We start from the raw sequence: 21,615 nt of genomic DNA, 5'->3' as shown, positions 1-21,615 counted from the left end.
GGCAGTGGCAGAGGAAATATTCAGATCCTTTTTTTTTTTTAAAGTAGCAATTATGCTGCAATATAAAAGTAAGTACATGTTGAAAATATCACTTAATATTCAGTAAAAGTATGTTACCAAAACATATGAAAAGTATGTAATCATAAAGCATCATAATGGTATTTTCTATTGGGTATTTTAATCTATAGCAGTAAATCATATTTGATAATATTGTATGTTTTGTTTGTAAAATCAAATAAATTTGGAGCAGAAAATACATTTTATACTCTTTATATATAGTAAGTATTTAGTAGCATGAAATGTAAATACTCAAATAAAGTACAAGTACCTCAAAATTAGTGCGGAAGGAAGCTACTCGTCGTTGTACCTGCTTACATTCCACCACTGCGTCTGGGCCTCGTCAATAACTCAGAGTGGCCACCAGATGGCGCTGTGGTTCACCTGTCTATTTCCACATGAGAAGGTTTCTCAGCAAGGACATGAACGACATCTAGCGGCCATGCTGAGCTACTACAGCAGGGTTCATGTGTGTGTCGTAACGAAAGAGTTAAAGTCCAAAATCCTATTACGGCTTCTCTGCGGGGTTACACTTTAATTCATTTAGACGTGTCACGTGGTCGGAAATCAGCGGCTGGTGGTTGGAGTTTAACCGTCGTATCTGGAGCCCGTCTGAGCAAACAGCCATGGACTTTATGACGGATCGGGATGTGCAGAAGGTGAGGTTGAATTAAAATAAAAACGAAGGCTACAGTGAGCTAACGGGACGTGCACTGTTATGCTTTAACTGTAGTTAAAAATGCTCATGTAGGCTACAATATCCTTAAAACAAGACTAGTATCAAAGAAACCTGTATTTAACACTCTATTAAATGTGTAGAGCGTTGTTGTTTTGCCTCTACTGTATCATATTCCTTCAAGATTGTATTGTTATCATTCATGTAGTTTAAGTGACAGCCCATTTCAGGCTCGTTACATAACCTGCAGCCACAAGTGGCCCGTTAAAGGCAGTCTGCACGAGCAAATGCCTGTTTATTCTCGCTCCACATCTGCCTTTTAAGAGGGATTTTACCTTAAAGGCATTGGAGAGCACTTGGATACAACCAGGACATAAATACTGAGCTCAAGAGCCTCTTTACAAACTAGTGAGTTTAACAGTGAAGCAGCTTTCAAGAGCAGAGGAGCTTCAAAGTCATAAAATAGTATTTAATTAAGTACGTTTTACCCCAGATAGGACTTAAAGATCCCTCCTCTACAATGTTTGTTTGAATAGTGGTGAGACAATCATTTGATTAATCGGTCAATGGCTAATTAAGCACTGACAATTCAATATAACCAACCAAATACACTCTTATTCCTGCATTTCTTTATTTTATCTGGCAGTAAATTCTATCATATTTTGGGCAAATATTTGGCAGATTAACCTTTAATCTTTCTTAAATTAAAATAAGTGTGTGAATAGGCAGCGCATGAAGGATCAGCGTGTCCCAGCTCTTAATTTAAACTAAATAATTTACACTGAGTGAAATATCCAAACCCAAGACATTCACCGTTCAGTCAAATGGAAATATCCTACATTGAGGTAATACATGCTGTGGATTTCATCCTAGATTTGATGTGAATTTGAGAAAACAAAACATCTTTGTGTGAGTAAGTGCACACATGCATGAAAGAAAAACTAAAATTCTGACTCGGCAGCACTTTCCTCCCTTGTTCTAAAGTACATGGAGGATGGATACGTGGTGCTGGACGGGCTGCTGACCTCCCGGGAGTGCGATGAGCTGAGGCAAAGGATGGCCGAGATAGTGGAGCGCATGGACGTCCCGGGGCACTGCCGCACCACCTTCTCCACCTACCACGACGAGCAGCTCAAAACACAGGTGATCCTCATGCAACCCAAGCACAGTGTGAGATGAGTAATAAACACTCAAGTCAGCGGACTCACAGTTTTGTCCCATAATATTTCTCTCACATGCTTTCCATCAACTTTGCGCTTAAAGATGCAGGTAAGGTCCCCACTTGTGTTCCCCTTCATGATGAGGCTCGTGTAGTCTTTAGGTACTTTAACCTCAGCGTCCCTTCAGGCTAATAGAAAACGCTTATGTCAGCAGTCTAGTGAGTGTGCCTCTCCCTTTTGTATCGCAGGGAAATGCTGACTATTTCATCACCAGTGGAGACAAGATCCGCTTTTTCTTTGAGAAGGGAGTTTTTGACGACCAAGGTGAGCTCTGTTTAAAAATAAATATATATATATATATAATATATATATATATATATGACAAAATGCCAAATTAGATGGATCAATCATTTCCTGTCTTGCAGGGGAATTCATCGTTCCAAAACAGCGCTCGCTAAATAAAGTCGGACACGGTGCGTTATCAAATCTTCCAAAACATCACGCGCAGAGACCTTTCCAAAAGTTCATGACTAATCCCAGTTTGTTTGTTTTGTTGTCTTTCTAGCCCTACACGCCTACGAGCCGCTGTACAAAAAAGTTACACATTCACCCAAAATCCAGGTGAGTGAGCTGTTGAGCTGATATCATGAACATGGAAGTGCTGAGTCACAGAATAACCAACACACACACTTGGTTTTTCCTAGGGCATGGCAAAGAAGCTGGGTCTTATGAGTCCTGTGATTCTGCAGAGCATGTTCATTTTTAAGGTAAAGCTTTACAGTCAGTCTGTCCGTCCGTGTCTTCGTATGAGTAGCTCATCATTTGTCCTTCTCACTCCTCCAGCAACCAGGGTTTGGTGGAGAAGGTAAGAAAACTAATAGATTGAAGAATACAGAACTCCGTATGTAAACTTCTTTCTATGTCATATATCTTGCATTGTTTTGTTTTTAGTGACGCCACATCAAGATGCCACGTTTCTGCACACGGAGCCCCTGGGCAGAGTTATGGGGCTGTGGATCGCCCTGGAAGATGCCACTGTTAACAATGGCTGCCTGTGGTTCATCCCGGGCTCACACCACAGTAAGCTTTCTGTGTTAACTAACCTCACACTGTAGCTTCCAGCCACTGCGTTGTTTCTCCATCATACTGTGTGATTCTGGGGGGGTTGAATGATGTTTTTTGCCCAGGTGGCATTTCTCGCCGCATGGTGCGAACACCAAAGGGCACGTTTCCCCTGACAGACTTCACGGGTCGAGAGCAGACCTACGCCGACGAGCAGTTTGTCGCTGCGCCTGTTAAAAAAGGTAATTCCCTCGAGTCTCTACATTTTAAGTGGGCGAAATAAAGATTGAAAAATTAGCATTTTCTGGCTGAAGCTGTATTGGTGATAATTGTCATGCATTTTTTGGTAAAGTGGCTATAAGTATTATAGTATAGTAAATATTATTTTATAGTGCTGAAACAAATACGAAAAGGAAAGGAAAAGTTTGACCGTTTTGGAAATACATTCATTCTATTTCTAAGAGTTTGGGACGTCCCGCACATAAATACCTCACTGTGAAAAACTTTGATTTTTGTACAGATTAAACAAATGTGATATATGTTAATAAGTGAGCTTTAGAGGTGCTGATACACTGACTTTTTTACCTTAACACAGAGCTAGGTTAGCTGTTTCCCCGTTTACAGTCTTTATGCTAAGCTAACTGGCTGCAGCTTCATATTTACTTCACAGACACAGACAGTGGTATTATTCTTCTCATCAAACTAAAAAATAAATATATTTCCCAAAACATTATATTTCCTTTCATGAATCAACCTAATCTACAACTAATGATTGATTAAATGTTAAAGGAAGTTATCCAGTAAAAACGGCAAAACAATAGCTGTTTGAAATGTGAGGATCTGCCAGTTTTCATATCTTTAGGTTTCTGACAATTGATCAGACAGACAACGAGCCATCATTGTGGACATTTTAATAGACTCAGCAATTCCTTTGATGACATGACGCAGGTGGCGTCGTCCTGATCCACGGGGAGGTGGTGCATCGCAGTGCTGTGAACACCTCGGAGGACTCTCGCCACGTCTACACCTTCCATCTCATGGAAACCCAGGACACCCGCTGGAGCCCTGACAACTGGTGAGAGCAAATAAAGAGTAGTGTGGCTTCATGGTGTTTGTTTTATTCCCATTTCTACATTAACATTAGCCACCAGTCACACCAGACCGAGAACAGCGGCGGCAGCCTTTGTTTAGTTTTTATTGCTCGTGAAATCTACTTTTCATTTGTAGGAAGAGGAGGATTGTGTTACGTCTCATTGTGACTCAACTTATTTCCATCCCTTTGCTCTTTAAAGGTTGCAACCCACCGAAGAGCTTCCTTTCCCGCCTCTCTACACGAAATGAAGGTTTTATTTTTTTTGGGATGTCTCAACTCTTTAATGTGCTGCCAGCAAAGTTAATATGGACTAACGGTGACTAACTGACGTTTTTAATGAATGTATCAATGTTTTTAAATGAGATGTTTTAATACATTGGAAAATAATTTGTTGTACTTTTTGATCTATTTTTCATGGAGACAATACAGCCGACATTTAAATCTACTTTTATCCAGGAACTCCTCATCGACTCATTCACCAACTTTATTCTTCTTCTTTTCAAATTTGTGTCAAAACAAGATGGCAGATTCCTATTTTATACAGACAACAATAAGCATTATTTTCAAGTATGTTCATGTTCAAGACGCAACTTGAATGAAAAGCCGCTAAAATGTTCAGCAACCACAACATCGAAGCCTTTGATGTTCATTTAAAAAATCAAACCTGAAGGACTAATGTGCGTCTTCACAGGCCCTGCTTCTCCACCATTAAATACGTGCTAAAGAAATTGACTAAAATAGGAGGCGTGTCAATTTTAACTTTCTTCTCTGATGCACTCAACATGCGATATTACATTTTAGAAAATGTAAGGATGATTGCAAAAACAACATAGTAGTAGGAACATGCTAATAAATTGATACATAATTAAAAAAAGAAACAGCAAAGAACTCTTACAGATTAACAGAAACATTAAGGCTGTTACGTAATTAAGGTTATAAACTGTACCATCCTCGTCCAAGAAGGATGAGAACCCTGATGGCATTGGTGGATATTTCTTTAGAGATAATATTTAATTAAATAGTTGCAAAAGAAAGATGCTATAAAGAAAAAAAGGGCGTATGTTCATCATTTTTGGCCCAAAGCATATCTACAAAAATATGCAGGTTTGACGGCTTAGTGTCACAAGGAAATGTATATATTAAGTGTACCTTTTTAAGGGGTCCCATCAACCCTCAAACTAAAACACACTGCAGGATACCCGGGTACATGTTACAGTACCGAATTTCACATTAGTGTCATGCAAGAGCATCGTGAAGTTTCTGCCATCGTGAAGTATAAACCAGCCCTTTGTAGAGAAGAGTTGAGTGGGGCCGTCATGCTCTCATCAACAGTAGGTCATGAGCGATAGAAAATACACTTCTTAAGGCAAATATTTTCAGCAGTCTGTCCTTCGTATTGCCATCATCTCACAACCCCAAAAAAATGTTGATTGAGGAAAGAAAAAGAAAGAGATATCACTAAGCTAACATTAAATCATGTTCTTCAAAGGCAATACAGAGGTGCGACACGACAGGGAACATTAGCAGCTCTCACTCGTGTTCGTCAGTAAGTTCTTCTGAAATATTCGTCTCACTCCTCAAAGCAACAGATACTGACATGTGATCTGAACGGCCACAGTCTCTAACGTCATGCTAACATCATGTCTGCTGCCGCGTAAAGTGAGGAGCGGATTTATTTAGTGCCCCATCACCCGGCTTGATTTAAGCTGTCGGCTCTAAACTATTCGTTTCCTGTGCCCTAAAGAGACTTCTACTCACATTTTTTCATTATTTCTTAACACTTTTTTTTTTTATCCCAAACTCATCAATCTTTCTTCCCCTTGAAAGAGCTTTTGGTGCCTTCTGTCCAGTCAAAGCAACAGCAGGATGAAGAGGTAGAGCGGGAGTAGGAGGTTGTCTATTTGGGAGGTATAGGCTTCCAGCATGGCCACCAGAGTGATGGAGCCAACAATCCAAGAGTACGTGGAGTTCAGATTGATGCTCCCATCGAAGATGAGGAACATGGCCACGGCGATGATCTGGGCGAACACGGACGTCGCGGTCCCCTCCACGGTTTTCTTAGTGCCGGGCCAGCGGATCTCCCCCATGGTGCTGCCGAACACCGACGCCACGGTGTCCCCGACCCCCACGGCCAGCACGCCCGCGTAAGGCACCAGGCCGCCCGCACCAGGTAGGATCCCCTTAGGGGCGCAGGGCCCGGGGAACAGCCAAATGGGCAGGGACATGCCCAGCAGCAGGTACACGTGGGTCAAAATCAGAGGCCCGGAGTCCCGCTCGTCCAGGAACAAAGTGAGCAGCTGCCTGAGCAGCTGACCCAGCGGCCTGATCCGAAAGTACCGCACGTACTCCAGGAACAGGAAAATGGCCAAGCAGCCCACGGACGCCACGTGAAGCATCTGCCTGTCGTACACCAGACCCGGAACATACGTGGCCACCACGATCAGGTGGAAGTACTTTCTGACAACGGTGGAGGCCTGGTGCTTCTTGGAGCCTGACTGGCGCTGGTAGTTCTGGTGCAGCACGACGCAAGTGGCCACGACAGCCAGAAACAGCCAGTACCCCAGCAGGTAAAGTCTTCGGTCATTTAACGTGACGAAGTCCAGCAGCCACATGATGGGGTGCCGGCCGATGAACAGGGAGAGCCACGGCATGAGGATCCCCAGGCCCAGGACGGCCGTCATCATGTGGAAGAAGAGCGACGACACCCAGGTCTCGGACTCCATGAAGCAGAAGAGCAGGGCGAAGAAAACCCCCAGCAGCAGCGAGCCCACCACCACGACCGGCAGGAAGTAGTTCACCGGATCACCTTTGACCTCCGCCAGGTTCAGGGAGCGCTTGATGAGCTGGTTGACGATGAAGCTGATCCCGCCCACGATGAGGAGCGCCTCTCCGGGCGTGAGGCAGCGCGGCAGCAGGTAAAGCACGATCAGGCTGAGATAAACGAAGATCAACAGCACCTCCAACACCTCGATGACCTCGGACACCGTCAGCGTCTGTTTCGCCGTGTAGAGAATCGCGCTGCTGGCCACGCCGGCGATCACGCAAGTGTTGGTGGGCACGGGTCTGGTGATGCCCAGCGCGATCAACGAGAGGAACAGAGCCAGACACATGCCGGTGATGGTGACCACCATGGAGAAGCGCTCAAAGTAGACGTTCCCCGAGGCGGTGCACTTTTCTTTCAGCACCAGGCCCAGTAGAGGCATCACCATGGAGGCCGGGACGATGCCGCTGTTCGCTGAAGGGCGGAACTGGAACACGGCGGCCCCGGACCGGATCAGGCGGTCCCATTTGTGCTGTACGTAGAAAGCCTGCACGAAGAGGGCTATGCAGCACCAGGAGTGCTGGTTCCAGACCGCCATGTGGACACACAGCAACATGGCCAGGACCACGGAGGACTCCACGAGCACCGGGTTGATCAGCATGGCTGAAGGCTGGACGATCATTGCGAAGGCAGGACGGGCTGGTCTGAAACAATGAACTTCTGTCACTTCCTCTCTCTGGCACACCTCATCATTTTGCAGCCGCTTTTCACTTGCCAAGGATGTCTAGAAAAGAAAGGGAGGAAGGGAATAAACAAATCACTGCAAGAATAGAAACATGAAAATATGCATTAATGAGTCCAGTAGTGTTGAGACGTGGTGGACTGAGACCATGAGTTGTGTTAGCTTCTCCTCACAGTGACCCTTGCTCATCCTTTATCTGCTTTCTGTCATGAACTATGGCCACACTGAACATTCCCCAAGTCATGAATCACACACTCACACACACACACACGCACACACACACACATACCTAAGCACATGAACTAAACCCCGGAGCATGCTCCGACTACATCAGCTGCAACCTTTAGAGATATAGAGGAAGAATAAAACGTATCCGGTCATTTGTTATAAGCCATGCTAATACTGCGCAGCGTGGACCAGCTAACCCCTACGAACCAGAGGAATGCAAGCCACAGGGATGCTGCAACGTCGGACGGCATCAAGCTAGCAGCGGAATACAGCTGAGTTATCATAACGCCACAGAGGGCAACACTGCAAGGCGGACAGGAAACGAAAAGCAGGCTGACAAAGACGAGCGAACGTACCGCATGCGTGCAGGCTTATTTACACAGAGGCGCGGTGTTGAAAAGAATCGGCATCGTCCTTTTTTGACAGATTTCTTTCCTTTGTCAGCTGTCGTTTCTCTCACACCCAGAAGGAGGGGGCCATGTTTGACAGCCGGGTCACGTGGTGCCACCGTACAAATATCTCTTAAAGGCGTGGTTTTAATTTTTTTAAATATATTTATGAATTAAATAAATTACGATATTGTTTCGTGATGAAATTGAATGCTGTGTATATTTTTTTTATTAAGCTACACACGTATTTGCATAATAGCTAGTTCAGTAAATGATATGAATCACACTTAATAGCATATACGAACACATACTTATAATGGATTAAATGTGTAGCGATGCAGATGTTTTATTTTTGTTTAAAATGTGCTTACGGGAGAATTATGTGAAGCGTTTGTATCTCGGCGGGCTTAATGTCGTTCCAAAAGGTGGCAGTAATCATACGACTGTAGGCAGTAATGCAACAATAAGAATACCAGCGAAGAAGAAAGTGCCTACGACGGCAATGACGATCCAGCACGCCAACCAATCACAGAACAGGAACGAAGATGGCGGAATCAGAGATGAGCGTCAGGTAGGCAGATGGCAACAAACTTTAGCTAACAACTGCGTTGTTTAAATAGTTTAAAAACGTATTTACCAGCGAGCAGACATTTCTACACAACGTGTCTCTTTATCAAGCCTTATCGATAGCAACATTTATGTTTTAAAAGGTGTCTTTTGAGTTGTTAGCTCCACGCTAACTTAGCTTAGCAAGGGCTAGCAGTTGGACATTTGAATGGCTTTCCAGCAGCGCGGTGTGTCAGCAGCATGACAACATGTCTGTGAAGTTGACTCGTAAACTATAACTGGGTTTTTTCACTGGACGTGGAGCAGACGAGCTTTTTTCTAGTTAAAGTGCCTCTTAATTAGTTCCAATAACCGGCTACTGGTTAGTTGTGACTGAGGAGAAGAGAGTGACGCTAGGTTTGAGCATGGACAGGACAATGACAAAGTACGTTAGCTTACATTACTGTCATGTAAGCTATGCAATGTTTCGCTTTTACAAAGTTTAATAATACACGAGCCGCCACATTAACTACTTCAGCCTCCGACCTGTTGATAAATCAAATAAACTGGACATTGTACACAGTTTATATGAACTCATGTTAAGTTTAAGGTGTCATTTTTAAAGACTGTTTAAAATGCTTCCATGATCTATATATCAATATATGAGTTATAAAACGCGCAGCAGCACAAAAGACAGGCTTATTAAGGGCTTCACATCATGTATCTGTAACGCTATACAGCCAACTCTGTGTATCAGTGTCTACAAGCACTGTCTCTCAGCTGGTACGTGGAAATAAGTATATTATTTTAATATATTAATCCTTCAGGCGTTTAACTGGATAAGCCCAAAACATGTATGTGTATATATTTATATAGATAGACATACAAATATCTAAAGAATAGCTTAGAATGGTCTGACTGTTGACACATTTATATCAGTGTAAATCATCTCTTAATCTGTCAATTAGATAAACTTGTACTTGATGAACTGATAGCTGCTCTCCCGTGTAATATACATTAATGTATTTGCTAAAATATACCCATTATTCCCTTAGGAGCAGTCGAGAACTATGGACCATATTGCTGGGAAGATCTGCATTGCGAGAGCAGGTATGTCTGCTTGCCACACGTCCTTATGGGCCATATAAGAGTTCTGTGAAGGAGGTTGAGTCGGCGTTTATGATGGATAACCAATATATTTCTTATCCACTCACAACATATTGTTATTTAGATAACACAACTGATTTCCCCTCTTGATATGCCATGTTTGATGGTCCCAGGCTCAAATAGAGGCGGAGTTGGACAGACACTGGGACAGACTGCATCAAGGACTCAATTACTTTAAGCCTCCCAGGTATGTTACAGTTATTAAATCCTAACATCCAATCCACTGCTATTCATAACAATATAAATGACTGTCGGCATCACTTGTTCTAGCTCATCCTCTGCTGGGAAAGTGAAGGAGAACAAAGATGTCGCACAACCATTGAAGGATTTTGGTCTACGGATCAGTAAACTATTGGTAAGAGTAAAAAATATCAGATTCGCTTTCTTCATTTGGTGGTGCACTTCAGGATGATTTGATCATAATGTAATGCTTTAATAATGTTACAGGCTCTTGATGAACAGCAGAGTGTGCAGCTGTTACAGTGTTACCTACAGGAGGACTACAGAGGAACACGCAATTCCCTGAAGGTGTCTGTCCCCACTTTTTAAGATTTCAGTTGTGTTGAAATTTCTGTCTTGTCTGAAATCTTGGCACAAAAACATAGCTGTCAAATGCACTTAAATATAAGTATATACTGTGTATATATATTACTATGAAAGACATTCAGATGGTGGCTAACAGAGTCTTCCATACAGGTTGTTCTCAAGGATGAGCGACAGAGCCAGGCACTGCTACTGAAGGTCAGTACAGAGATCTGCAGCCATTTACACCTGCTGTAGATCTGCACATGACTCAGCATGATAGTTAGACGTCCTGTGTTTGTACTCGCAGGTAGCTGACTATTACTACGAGGAGCGCATGTGTCTGCTCAGATGTGTCCTGCTCCTACTGACGTACTTTCAGGATGAGCGACATCCCTACAGGGTGAGAGGCAGCTGGCTTTTGGGTCACATTGTGCATTTCTCCCCTGAAAAATTTGTATTTATTTCTGCTTCTGTAAAGTAACATTGGATATGTTTGTTGATGTCCAGGCGGAGTACAGCAACTGTGTCAATAAACTAGAGAAGGACCTGGTGAGCCGGTACCAGTTGCAATTTGAAAACCTCTTCAAAGCAGAAGCACCAACATGGGAAACTCACGGAAACCTCATGGTGATAATTTGCTTCATATCTGGTCAATACTGTCTATTGTAACATATTACTCAGATGGTGACATTGTTATTTAAATGTTGTTTTAAGACGGAGCGGCAGGTGTCACTGTGGTTCCTGCAGTGTCTGAGGGAACAGTCTCTGCTGCTGGAGATCATCTTTCTGTATTACGCCTACTTTGAGATGAGCCCATCCGACCTGCTGAGCTTCACCAAAATGTTCAAAGAAGAAGGCTTCGGGCTGCGGCAGACCAACAGACACCTAGTAGACAAGAGCATGGACTCGCTGGTTGACCGCATTGGGTAAGAGTGTAGGTGTGTGTGTGAAGCTCATAAGTTTAAAGCGAGCTGTCCCCCAGTATCGTGTAAACAGCATGTCTGTTTGTTGTACGTGACTTTGATTAAAAACTAAAATTGTACTCCAGTACTCTGCATATTGAATTCCTTGTGTAGTGTTTAATGTCTTGTATGTTTCTTTTTGCTGCAGATATTTGAGCTCTCTCATCCTGGTCGAGGGAATGGACATAGACTTCCTGCACAAGTGTGCTTTAGAAGACTGTACGGAGCAGCATCAGTTCTCCAATGCTCCTGACGTGATCAAGGTTTGACCCCAGTCTCTACAACATAAATGTTCTGTAAAATAACCGTACAGTGTGTGAACTGATTCAGACATGTAGAATACACCATACAGACTCATAAACCTCCTTATTTCCTCTTTTTTCTTCCAGGAGATGGATCAGCTGCTGTTGACGTTTGGCGACATCCCTCATCACGGGCCGGTGCTGCTGGCCTGGGTCCTGCTGAGACACACTCTGAGACCAGACGAGTCCAGCCCCGTGATCCGGAGGATAGGCAACACCGCCCTGCAGCTCGGGGTTTTCAAATACATTTCAACCATGCTGAAAGGCCTCGGAGTCTCAGGGAATAATGTAAGCCAACATAGAGACACACTTGGTCAGAACTAGTTCTTTAGAAGGTGGGAAACGGTCTCTCTTTAATGATTACTGTCTTTTGACTTTGATTAGATTTATAGTCAGAGTCTGAGCTAAATCAGACTTCAGGTTTTATAATCATACCCCTCAGGCTGTGGTGTATATTTACAGTGCAGCCAGACATTGAATAAAAGAAAATATACTTTGCTGTACCAGTATGTACCAACGTCTACGTTATACTAAAGTACATTTTGTCTGTCTCCTCTTTTTTTTTTCTCTCCAGTGCACGGCCAGCACAGCAAAGATGTGTATCTATGGTCTTCTCTCTTTTGTGATCACTTCATTTGAAGAGGAAAGCCTGCAGGTACAGATCCAGATTTGACAGTTCTATATGTTAAAAGTTCTCGCTCACGTTCTTATTTGTAACTCGCCTTCATGTAATGCATGTGACAGACTGATGGTGTGGCGACACAGTGCTCCCACCTGATCGATGCTGCCTGTGAGGTCCTCTCTGCTCCCAGTCTGGCTGAAGTCTTTTGGGAAATGGTGAGAAGAAAGAAAGAAAGAAGAGCTCTTTAGGGATGAAATTTGATGAAATCCCCAAATTGTTGACAATCTGTCCCATTTGTCAAATTCTGAATCCAGAAACCAAACATGGGATTGGGAATGATCCTGGACAGTGCGGTCGGGATGTTCCCCCATAAGATCGGACCGCTGTTGCAGCTTCTAACTGCACTTCTCTCAAACAAGTCGACTGTTACAAAGGTAGATTTCACATATTATACTCGGATATTTACACACTGAAAGATTCTTTATGTAAATGGTTTAACAATGTCGTTTTTTTTCTTTACAGGTTTACAACTTTTTGGATAAGATGTCCTTCTACACGCAAGTTTACAAACATAAGCCCAATGATATCATCTCCAAGGATGACGAGACACTGTGGAAGAGACAAACGCCTAAACTCCTCTACCCGCTCGGTGTGTTCTTTATTTGAGTGGTTAGATTCAATGCAGATACATTTAGTGAATGCATATTATACCTAATTATAGGAGATTTGATATCTCTGACGTACCCCCACTATAACATTTTGTCCCAACCTTCAGGCTCGGGGCAGACTAACCTGTGGATGCCACAAGGAGTGCTGGGCCAGGTGATGATTGGAGGCGAACAAGGCTACGTGGTGCGCTGGGAACACTCGTACAGCTCCTGGACGCTCTTCACCTGTGAGGTGGAGATGCTGCTCCATGTTGTATCAACTGCAGGTACACAACCGTTTGTTCATATATCCTCACAAGCGTAGATCAATGCTATGTTTTTGTTGTTGCCAACAAATAAACCTCTCATTTATCTTTGTTTCTCTGCCCTTTTCTTGTGCCAGATGTTGTAGCTCACTGTGCGCGTGTGAAGCCCATCCTGGATCTTGTCCATAAGACCATAAGCACAGACTGGACTGTGTCGGATTGTCTGTTGCCTCTCACTTCACGCATCTACATGTTGCTGCAGAGGTATACTCCCTTTACAGAGACGCTTATCAAGCTCTTAGAGTGTGATGGTTATTTTGTACTTAATTTGTCTCGTTCTTTGTGCGTCTGTTAGGTTAACGTCGGTCATCAACCCTCCAGTGGACGTGATCGCCTCCTGTGTGAACTGCCTCTCTGTACTGGCTGCTAGGATGCCTGGGAAGGTGTGTACGCTGGGTCCTTCCAGTGTGAACAGGAGCTAATATCAAGGATTTAAAGTCACTGAATCTTCTATTCTTTTTGTTTTCTCTTCAGGTGTGGTCCAGTCTGCACCACACAGGTTTCCTCCCCTTCGCCTCCAACCCCTTGACCAGCATGCCTCAGTGTTTAAGGTACTGAGTGCTTCCTGATTTGCCCGGCAAACTTTTATTTTTTTGAGGAAGTAAAAAATATTGAACAAAACTGTTTTGTTTTTCTAGTGCTGAAGGGATGAAAGCAGGTAACTATGGCACCCTGCTGGTCCAGATTGAGCAGCCCCGTGGGGAGTATTCTGTGACCATCGCCTTCCTTCGTCTCCTTACAACCCTGGTCAAGGTAACATGTTTTACCTAAAGAGAGTGAGCTGACGGGTGCAATTTAAAATAAGATATTCTTCTCATCAAACATGGCGTCCTGCCACTATAATGTCCGTTTGATCTCTCTTGTTTTAGGGTCAGCTTGGCAGCACTCAGAACAAAGGCCTGATCCCCTGTGTGCTGCTGGTGTTGAAGGAGATGCTGCCCACTTATCACAAGTGGCGTTACAACACCTATGGAGTCAGGGAGAGGATAGGTAAGGGCACACGTCTACAGCTGTGGCAAGTTTCTTTCCTCCAGACTGTAAAATGAAAGTTAAAAACACGGGCTGCTCTGTGTCGCTGCAGGCTGTCTTATTCTGGAGCTGATCCATGCCATTCTCAACCTGAGTCCAGAGGGAGAGGACCAGGGCAGGTAAGGAGAAGTCTTAAGTCTGCTACCTGCACATGTTTCTGTAAAGTTAAACAGGCTGTTAGGAACAATAATATAAACATTCCTGCAATTACATATGGTTCATTTAGATTCCAGAAATGTCACTTACACAAAAATGTCACATCGATACAACTGTACTGGATTTTCCTTTTGGTTATTTAATATTAAAAGTTGAGTTTAACGGTTCATTTTTGACCTTTTTAAATTACAGCAGTTCACTAAACAATCTCAGCTTATGGTCCACATACTCTCTTAGTTTAAAAATGTTTATCTTGTATTTATTAGTTGATTAATTAGTTGACGGGAAACTAATTGATTTAAAATTGACACAGCCACGCTCTCTTCATCATAAGTGATGATTAAGAGGGATTATTTTTGTTTGCGTCTGTACATAGTTTTTTAAGGAAAGTCCTTCTCGTTCTACCTTTTTGATTTATTTGTTAAGTTGTTGATTGATTCTTTTTCCCCCCGCTGCAGCACTCCCACCCTGCAGTCTCTGTGCATTTACAGCCTGGCAAACACAGAGGCTGGACAGGCTGTCGTCAATATCATGGGCGTTGGAGTGGACACCATAGACATGGTCCTGGCTGCACAGCCCAGCAGGTGAACAGACGGAACCATCTTTATATTGACAGACTCATTTTGTTGTCGTGTTTGGAAAGTCACTAGTTCTATATCTTTTTGCTTCTCTTTGACGCTGTCCAGCTGTGGCGCCGAGGGTCCCGGTCAGATCCTGATCCAGACGGTCAAGCTGGCTTTCTCCGTCACCAACAACGTCATCCGCCTGAAGCCGCCGTCTGACGTGGTGTCCCCTCTGGAGCAGGCCCTGACGCAACACGGCGGCCATGGCAATAATCTCATAGTTGTCTTGGCCAAGTACATTTACCACAAACACGACCCGGCGCTGCCTCGCCTGGCAATCCAGCTGCTCAAAAGGCTCGCCACAGTAAGGACTTGCGATCTATACGCATTTGTTTGAACGTGACTTTGAACGGCAGTAAATATTCATAATGTTCAACATGTTGTGTCTGTAGGTGGCTCCCATGTCCGTCTACGCTTGCCTTGGCAGCGATGCGGCGCCCATCAGGGATGCGTTTCTCACTCGGCTGCAGAGCAAGACGGAAGACATGAGGATCAAGGTCATGATCCTCGAGTTCCTCACCGTGGCTGTGGAAACCCAGCCCGGCCTCATCGAGCTTTTCCTCAACCTGGAAGTAAAAGATGGGAAGGAGGGGTCAAAGGTATGAACTGCAGGGATAATGTTTGTTTTTTACTTTTTGCAGGGCTGCATCTGGATTCACACTATGGTTTTGTTTCTGTAGGAGTTTCTGCTCGGTGAGTGGAGCTGTCTTCATGTGGTGCTGGAGCTGATCGACTCCAAACAGCAGGGGAAGTACTGGTGTCCCCCGCTGCTCCACCGAGCGGCTCTGGCCTTCCTTCTGGCCCTCTGGCAGGATCGCAGAGATAGCGCCATCTCTGTCCTACGTACCAAGTAAGACAAACTTACTTTGACCCCCAAAAATATGTGCAACTCTGAGTAATGGAGTTTGATGAATATATCTCTGGGTTTGTTTCTTTTACACAGAGAACGGTTTTGGGAAAATTTGACAACGCCTCTCTTTGGAACCCTCACCCCACCTTCAGACACCACGGAGGTACTTCACTCTTTTCTACACTGCTGTAATCGTGATGCATTATTTAAGATGTCAATTTAAGAATTGTATTTGACTTTCAGCCTTGTGTTCTGGAGACGTGTGCTTTTGTCATGAAAATCATTGGCCTTGAGATCTACTATGTTGTCAGGTAAATTCTGTGTTCCCTTATTTATCACTTTCATGAAGCTCATACCTCCCATAACTGATGATGATTGTGTCTGTGTTGTTAACAGCGGCTCCTTGGGGCAGTCTCTGAAGGATGGGCTTCAGAAGTTTTCCAATGCACGACGATATGAGTACTGGTCCCAGTATGTCAAGTCTTTAGTGTGCCACGTAGCAGAGATGGAGGAGGAAGGCATCTCTTCCTTCCCTGAGACCCAGATGTTAATCTCTGCCTGGCGGATGCTGCTAATTCTTTCCACAACCCACGTATGTATCAATACTTTCATAACACGCACATTACTAGAGATGAATTCAGTTGTTCACGTGAAAAGTGAGAAATAGTTGTTTCAATCATGAAAAAGGAAAGCTAGAGTGAAGTTCTCCTTATTTAAAGGAATATTTCAACATTTTGGTAAATAAATTTGATTTCTTTGATGAGAAGATCAATGCAGCCTGGGGCTGGTTAGTTAAACTCAGCATTAACACCTGAAACAGGGGCAAACAGTTAGCCAGTCTCTGTCCAAAAGTAACAAAACCCACCTACCATCACCTTTTAAAGCTCATTAAATAGCATTTGTTTAATTTATACAAAAACAGCAGTGTTAAACGACTATTGCATGGAAACCTCAGGAGAAGGAAGTCATTGCTTGTGGCCTAGAAGTCGTCTTACACACAACGACTCGTAAAACCACAACAGTCCTTTTTTACAGTGAGGCGTTTGTACAAATTAAATCTCATATTTGATGGAAAGATATGAGAATGTGATGCAATGCTCATTGGTATGTTTTCAGTCCGATGTGATGCAGCTAACGGAGGACTCGACCAAACTGAAGCTGTTCATGGATGTCCTGGATGGAACCAAAGCTGCTGTCAGTCATCAGAGCACAACACATTTTCTTTTCATTTCTTTTGTATTTCTGCTCTTATTTTGACTTGCGAACTCTTTGTGCCTCTTTCAGCTGACGACACCCATGTCTGTGTCTTGTCTTCGTCTTGGATCCATGATGGCCACTCTACTGCTCATCCTCCTCAAACAGTGGAGGAGGTGCGTCTTCATGCATTTGACAGAGAGAGATTTAATAGGTTTCCTTAAATGCACACTCGTATCCTAACTATTTGATCTCTGATGAACTCTGTTTCGCTATCTTCGTGTCTGCAGTGTGGTGGCAACAGCTCCTGACATCCTGTCTCCCCTCTCCCTGATCCTGGAGAGTGTCCTGCAAGCTGACCAGCAGATGATGGAGAGAACCAAAGCCAAAATCTTTTCTGCGCTGATTTCTGTGCTGCAGATTCAGGGACTTAACGGTAAGAGGCGCGTGTGTGTCTTCTGTTGTGTGTCAGCGGTATGTAGTCCCAATATTTTTGTTGATTGATTTTATTTTTGTCAACTAGGCGGAGAAATTTCCCAGCTGCCCCAGCTGCTGCTGTCTGTGTGTGAGACGGTGAAGGACGAGGCCCTGTCGCTCATCGACAATACTCGTCACATGAGCCAGATGGGAGACACGGTGGAGGACGAGGACAGTATGGAGACGGACTCTTTTCGCGGCCCACAGAAGGACCAGAGAGACGGGGTGAGCTGAGGCAGGAGTGATGGACGGAAGTTTTGTTTGCAGGTGTTTTCCACACTGAAAACACCTGCTTTGGTTCCATGTCCCTCCTTCCAGAGGAGTCTAAAAGTCTCATATTCAAGCCAATGATTCAACAGATGTCAAGTTTTTAGATAATTAACCGTGAGGCACAATATCGAGGCAGGAGATTCTTTATAAGTCATTATTAAGCATATCAATGCTGTAAGATGAGATGGATAACAGTTGGATGTTACATAGACACATTTCTTTTATGCCAGACATCTATTCTTCCAACATAAAGTTACATTTTCTCTTTTTTTTTATCAGGTGTGTGTGCTAGCTCTGCACTTAGCGAAGGAGCTGTGCCGCACAGATGAGGATGGTGAGCATTGGGTCTCGGTGATGAGGAAGATTCCAGTTCTCCCCTCGGTGCTCAGCGCCGTTGAGCTCAGCCTGCGATCCAAACACAACCTCTACTTCACTGAGGCTGCACTTCACCTGCTGCTCACACTGGCCCGCACTCCTCAGGTAAACACTTTCTTCTCACTGACAGTTAAAGGATACGGTTGATGTTTTTACGTTCTTAATAAATGCTGTGAAAAGACCAGAAACATCGGTGTTCGTCCATCCATCTAAATATTCCTACATCTTCATTTGTCCTCCAGGGGGCAGCTGCTGTCGCTGGAGCAGGAGTCATCCAGACGATCTGCCTCCCTCTGCTGAGTGTCTATGAGGTGACTTCAAACGGAGCATCACAGGTAATGAAAAATGTTGTCATAGCGATCCCTTTACAGAAACATTTCTCTGCCTTGCTTATCACACGGCACTGCATTAACATCGTATAATGTGTCCACGTCTCTGAGCAGAGTTTCTCCCGGAAGTCCCAGGACTCTGCCTGCTGGCCGGGTGTGTACCGCCTCTGCATGTCTTTAATGGAGAGTCTGCTCAAGACGCTGCGCTACAACTTCATCAACGACGCCCTGGACTTCGTCGGAGTACATCAAGAACGCATACTACAGGTATAACCCTAATGAAAGTTGTCCTATTGCATAAATTGATGAATTGATCGATCTAAAAAATGTCGACAACAGTGAAAAATGCTCCTTCACGCCCTAAAAATCTGGATGTTGTTGTTCTTCTTGTTGACGATAGCATTACTAATGCTTCACGTTAACCCTTTCTCTCCCGCTCAGTGTCTGAATGCAGTGCGGACAGTGCAGAGCCTGTCGTGTTTGGACGAGGCCGATCACACAGTTGGGTTCCTGCTGCAGCTCTCGAACTTCTGTAAGGAGTGGCAATTCCACCTTCCTAAACTGCTCAGAGATGTACAGGTAAAGCGCCTCATCAGCAGAGATGACACCACAGCAACATTTCAGTGTTCAGTTGGTCAGTGTGTGTCTTTCTGTCTCCTCCCTGCAGGTAAACCTGTGTTATTTGTGCCAGACGTGCACGTATCTGCTCCACAGCAAGAAGATGCTGCATCACTACCTCCAGGTCAGAAACCAGGAATTCTTCTGCTTTTTATATATGATTTGATAGTGACAAGCACTGCAGCATCATTACATTTCTGCTCTGTGTTATAACCAACGTGACATACAATGAGTTTGTTTTTGGGTTTCTTTTTAGGCCAAAAATGGCGAAGCGTTGCCTCCCGTTCCCCATCCCAGGACGCAGCGAGCGCCCCAAACCCCGTCTAAAGAAGCAGCCGGTGGAGGGGAGAGAGAGGAGGCTGAGCAGAAGGCCTTGTTGGCGGTGCAGTGCAGTCTTCTGAAGATCCTCAGCAAAACCCTGGCAACTCTGCAGCACTTCACTCCAGACTGCTGCCAGATACTCCTGGACCAGGTCAGCCTCCTTTCTCTGCTCCAACGGTTCCTCTTTCTCCAAAATGCGTCTAGTAATTTGTTATATACAAGAAACTGTGCCACATGTTTTCATGTGTTCATATAAGATGCTGATTTGTGTCCCTGCCTGTGTTTCAGAGTATGGACCTGGCAGAGTATCGAACCCTGTTTGTGCTCAGCTTCACGACTCCGGCGTTTGACCCCGATGTGGCTCCTTCGTTCGGGACCCTGCTGGCCGCCATCAACGTGGCCCTGAGCATGTTGAGCGAGGTAGATGTTTCAAAGTCAATGTATAGTAATTTACAGTCCCTCTACAGCAGATCCCTGACTGGTTTGTTTTGCCCTTTGTTCATAGATGGAGAAGAAGAAAGAGCCAGTTTCATTGAGCATAGCCTCACTGGCCTCATCAGAGGAGATCCAAGCTCTGAAGTGAGTAAAGTTTATTTCAAACTATTCACTTCACTTCTTTGTTTTGCTTCAGAACTTTCAGTTTACACTAACTTCTTTTTCTTCAGGTCCTTGCTGATGTTCACCATGGAAAACTGTTTCTACGTGCTGATCTCTCAGGCTGTTCGATGTCTCAAAGATCCCTCCATCCTCCCCCGAGACAAGCAAAGACTCAAACAGGAGCTCAGCTCTGAACTGGTGAGACATCGTTTGTTTGAAGTCTTCTGTATGCTTTTTAAGAGTCACAAAGTATTGAGAGGTGGACTAACACATTGATGGTTTTGATCTTTTCATTTGATTTGTTGACGATAAGAGGAAAACACAATAACCCCTGGCTTATTCTTTACAAAAACATATTGGAATATCTTCTTTTTTTTTTCCACCACCAGAGCACTCTACTCTCGAGCCTTTCCCGCCACTTCCGCAGGGGCTCTCCATCATCTCCGTCCAGCGGCATCCTCCCCTCCACCCAATCCAAGCCAACCACGCCGGGCTCTAAGGCCAGCCATGAAGGCCAGGAGCCGCTGATTCAGCTTGTTCAGGCCTTCGTAAGACTCGTGCAGAGGTAGACATAGATTTCCCCTAGAAGGCACAAATCTCACAAACGAGGAAACCCCCTAACACTGCTGATGTGCCATCAGATTTTTATGAACAGTTATTGCAGTAGTTGAATTAGCACAAATGTGTGACTGAGAGTGAGCGTGTTTATTCTAATGTGACGTTTATTAAATGATTGGAACCATACAATTTGCAGAACATTTCATCTTGTCAAAACTGCTGTTGTAGCTAAATTTGACATGTCCACAACCAAAGTGTTTACTTTAAAAGGCCAATGAGAAGATTGTAAAAAAAACAACAACCGTGTATTATGGAGAGGTCTGAGTTTGTAGAGATCTTGGTGCTACTAAACATCAGTCATTGACTGGTTTTGTCTTTCCAAGGCCTAGTTTTATAGGTCACTTTGATGATACGTAATGACCAGACATGTTTCAAGTGCTACTTAAAAAGAATTAGACCTTCATATATAACCGTCTCATGTATAATGACGACATGTAGTAGAAAGGCTTGTTCTGTAAAGCTCCATGATACCTTTTCTAATTCTCTTCATTTTCACTAAATCGTGTTCTGAACTTTCTTATCTGTGCTTATCTATGTATACTTTTTGAAGCGGCAACCAAGATTTGTACTTGAAGACAAATGTATATGCTAATAAAGGGACTTTTGTACCGCAATTGGGTTTCATCGTTACCATTTTTCTTTGCCTCATTTGCACATAATTCACTGAACACTAAATAGTCCTGAACCAGCCAATAAACAAAACAGATATTTAAAATGAAGGAATTAGTTTTTACTCGTGTTTTCTTTGAAAATAAACTTTTATCATTTCTGAACCTAAAATAAAAACTCTCATATCGGACTGTTTAATATAAAGCCAAGAGAAAGATGGTTTAACACAAGTGAGAACAAGTAGAAATGTTGGTTACTGTGACAATTTCCTACATGTACTAGGA

General features: G+C 43.9%; 3 protein-coding genes across 3 annotated transcripts; 2 read left to right on the top strand and 1 right to left on the bottom strand.

Annotated features, from left to right (window-relative positions):
• Positions 1-611: 611 nt before the first annotated feature.
• Positions 612-4,444, top strand: phyhd1 (phytanoyl-CoA dioxygenase domain containing 1). Its single transcript, XM_079178698.1, has 11 exons — positions 612-716; positions 1,718-1,876; positions 2,142-2,217; positions 2,319-2,366; positions 2,459-2,514; positions 2,598-2,660; positions 2,737-2,758; positions 2,845-2,973; positions 3,081-3,197; positions 3,904-4,030; positions 4,248-4,444. Exons 1-11 carry the CDS (start codon positions 684-686, stop codon positions 4,294-4,296), a joined length of 879 nt encoding a protein of 292 aa, XP_079034824.1. The 5' UTR covers positions 612-683; the 3' UTR covers positions 4,297-4,444.
• A 75-nt stretch (positions 4,445-4,519) lies between these two features.
• dolk (dolichol kinase) lies at positions 4,520-8,306 on the bottom strand. The gene is made up of 2 exons (XM_079178695.1): positions 8,136-8,306; positions 4,520-7,593 (listed from the first exon to the last, which is right to left on the bottom strand). The coding sequence occupies exon 2, from the start codon at positions 7,489-7,491 to the stop codon at positions 5,899-5,901; it is 1,593 nt and encodes a 530-aa protein (XP_079034821.1). The 5' UTR covers positions 7,492-7,593; positions 8,136-8,306; the 3' UTR covers positions 4,520-5,898.
• Positions 8,307-8,707: 401 nt separating this feature from the next.
• nup188 (nucleoporin 188) lies at positions 8,708-21,329 on the top strand. Its single transcript, XM_079178793.1, has 43 exons — positions 8,708-8,739; positions 9,770-9,824; positions 9,995-10,068; positions 10,152-10,236; positions 10,329-10,409; positions 10,578-10,622; positions 10,714-10,806; positions 10,914-11,033; positions 11,121-11,332; positions 11,517-11,631; positions 11,758-11,958; positions 12,245-12,325; positions 12,415-12,507; positions 12,607-12,726; positions 12,815-12,941; positions 13,068-13,226; positions 13,343-13,469; positions 13,561-13,648; positions 13,740-13,816; positions 13,904-14,018; positions 14,135-14,255; positions 14,347-14,413; positions 14,909-15,034; positions 15,137-15,377; positions 15,466-15,672; positions 15,754-15,923; positions 16,017-16,086; positions 16,167-16,234; positions 16,320-16,515; positions 17,040-17,117; positions 17,208-17,293; positions 17,408-17,553; positions 17,641-17,819; positions 18,144-18,344; positions 18,482-18,574; positions 18,683-18,835; positions 19,010-19,147; positions 19,236-19,310; positions 19,443-19,658; positions 19,796-19,927; positions 20,013-20,086; positions 20,173-20,302; positions 20,494-21,329. The coding sequence occupies exons 1-43, from the start codon at positions 8,714-8,716 to the stop codon at positions 20,671-20,673; spliced, it is 5,241 nt and encodes a 1,746-aa protein (XP_079034919.1). The 5' UTR covers positions 8,708-8,713; the 3' UTR covers positions 20,674-21,329.
• Positions 21,330-21,615: the final 286 nt, after the last annotated feature.

This window comes from Pholis gunnellus (assembly GCF_910591455.1).
Source record: "Pholis gunnellus genome assembly, chromosome: 18".
NCBI classification, from domain to species: domain Eukaryota; kingdom Metazoa; phylum Chordata; class Actinopteri; order Perciformes; family Pholidae; genus Pholis; species Pholis gunnellus.
The sequence above is the reverse complement of the archived record's forward strand: the minus strand, read 5'-3'. Positions and strand labels throughout refer to the sequence as shown.

Bases quoted from the DNA above. Each gene is read 5' to 3' on its own strand.
- phyhd1 (XM_079178698.1), top strand. From the start codon at position 684: ATGGACTTTATGACGGATCGGGATGTGCAGAAG. The intron at 717-1,717 runs GTGAGGTTGAAT...CTTGTTCTAAAG, and splicing joins CGGATCGGGATGTGCAGAAG to TACATGGAGGATGGATACGT. The intron at 2,367-2,458 runs GTGCGTTATCAA...TTGTCTTTCTAG, and splicing joins GCTAAATAAAGTCGGACACG to CCCTACACGCCTACGAGCCG.
- dolk (XM_079178695.1), bottom strand. From the start codon at position 7,491: ATGATCGTCCAGCCTTCAGCCATGCTGATCAACCCGGTGCTCGTGGAG.
- nup188 (XM_079178793.1), top strand. From the start codon at position 8,714: ATGGCGGAATCAGAGATGAGCGTCAG. The intron at 13,649-13,739 runs GTGTGTACGCTG...TTTTCTCTTCAG, and splicing joins CTGCTAGGATGCCTGGGAAG to GTGTGGTCCAGTCTGCACCA. The intron at 18,575-18,682 runs GTAATGAAAAAT...GTCTCTGAGCAG, and splicing joins CTTCAAACGGAGCATCACAG to AGTTTCTCCCGGAAGTCCCA.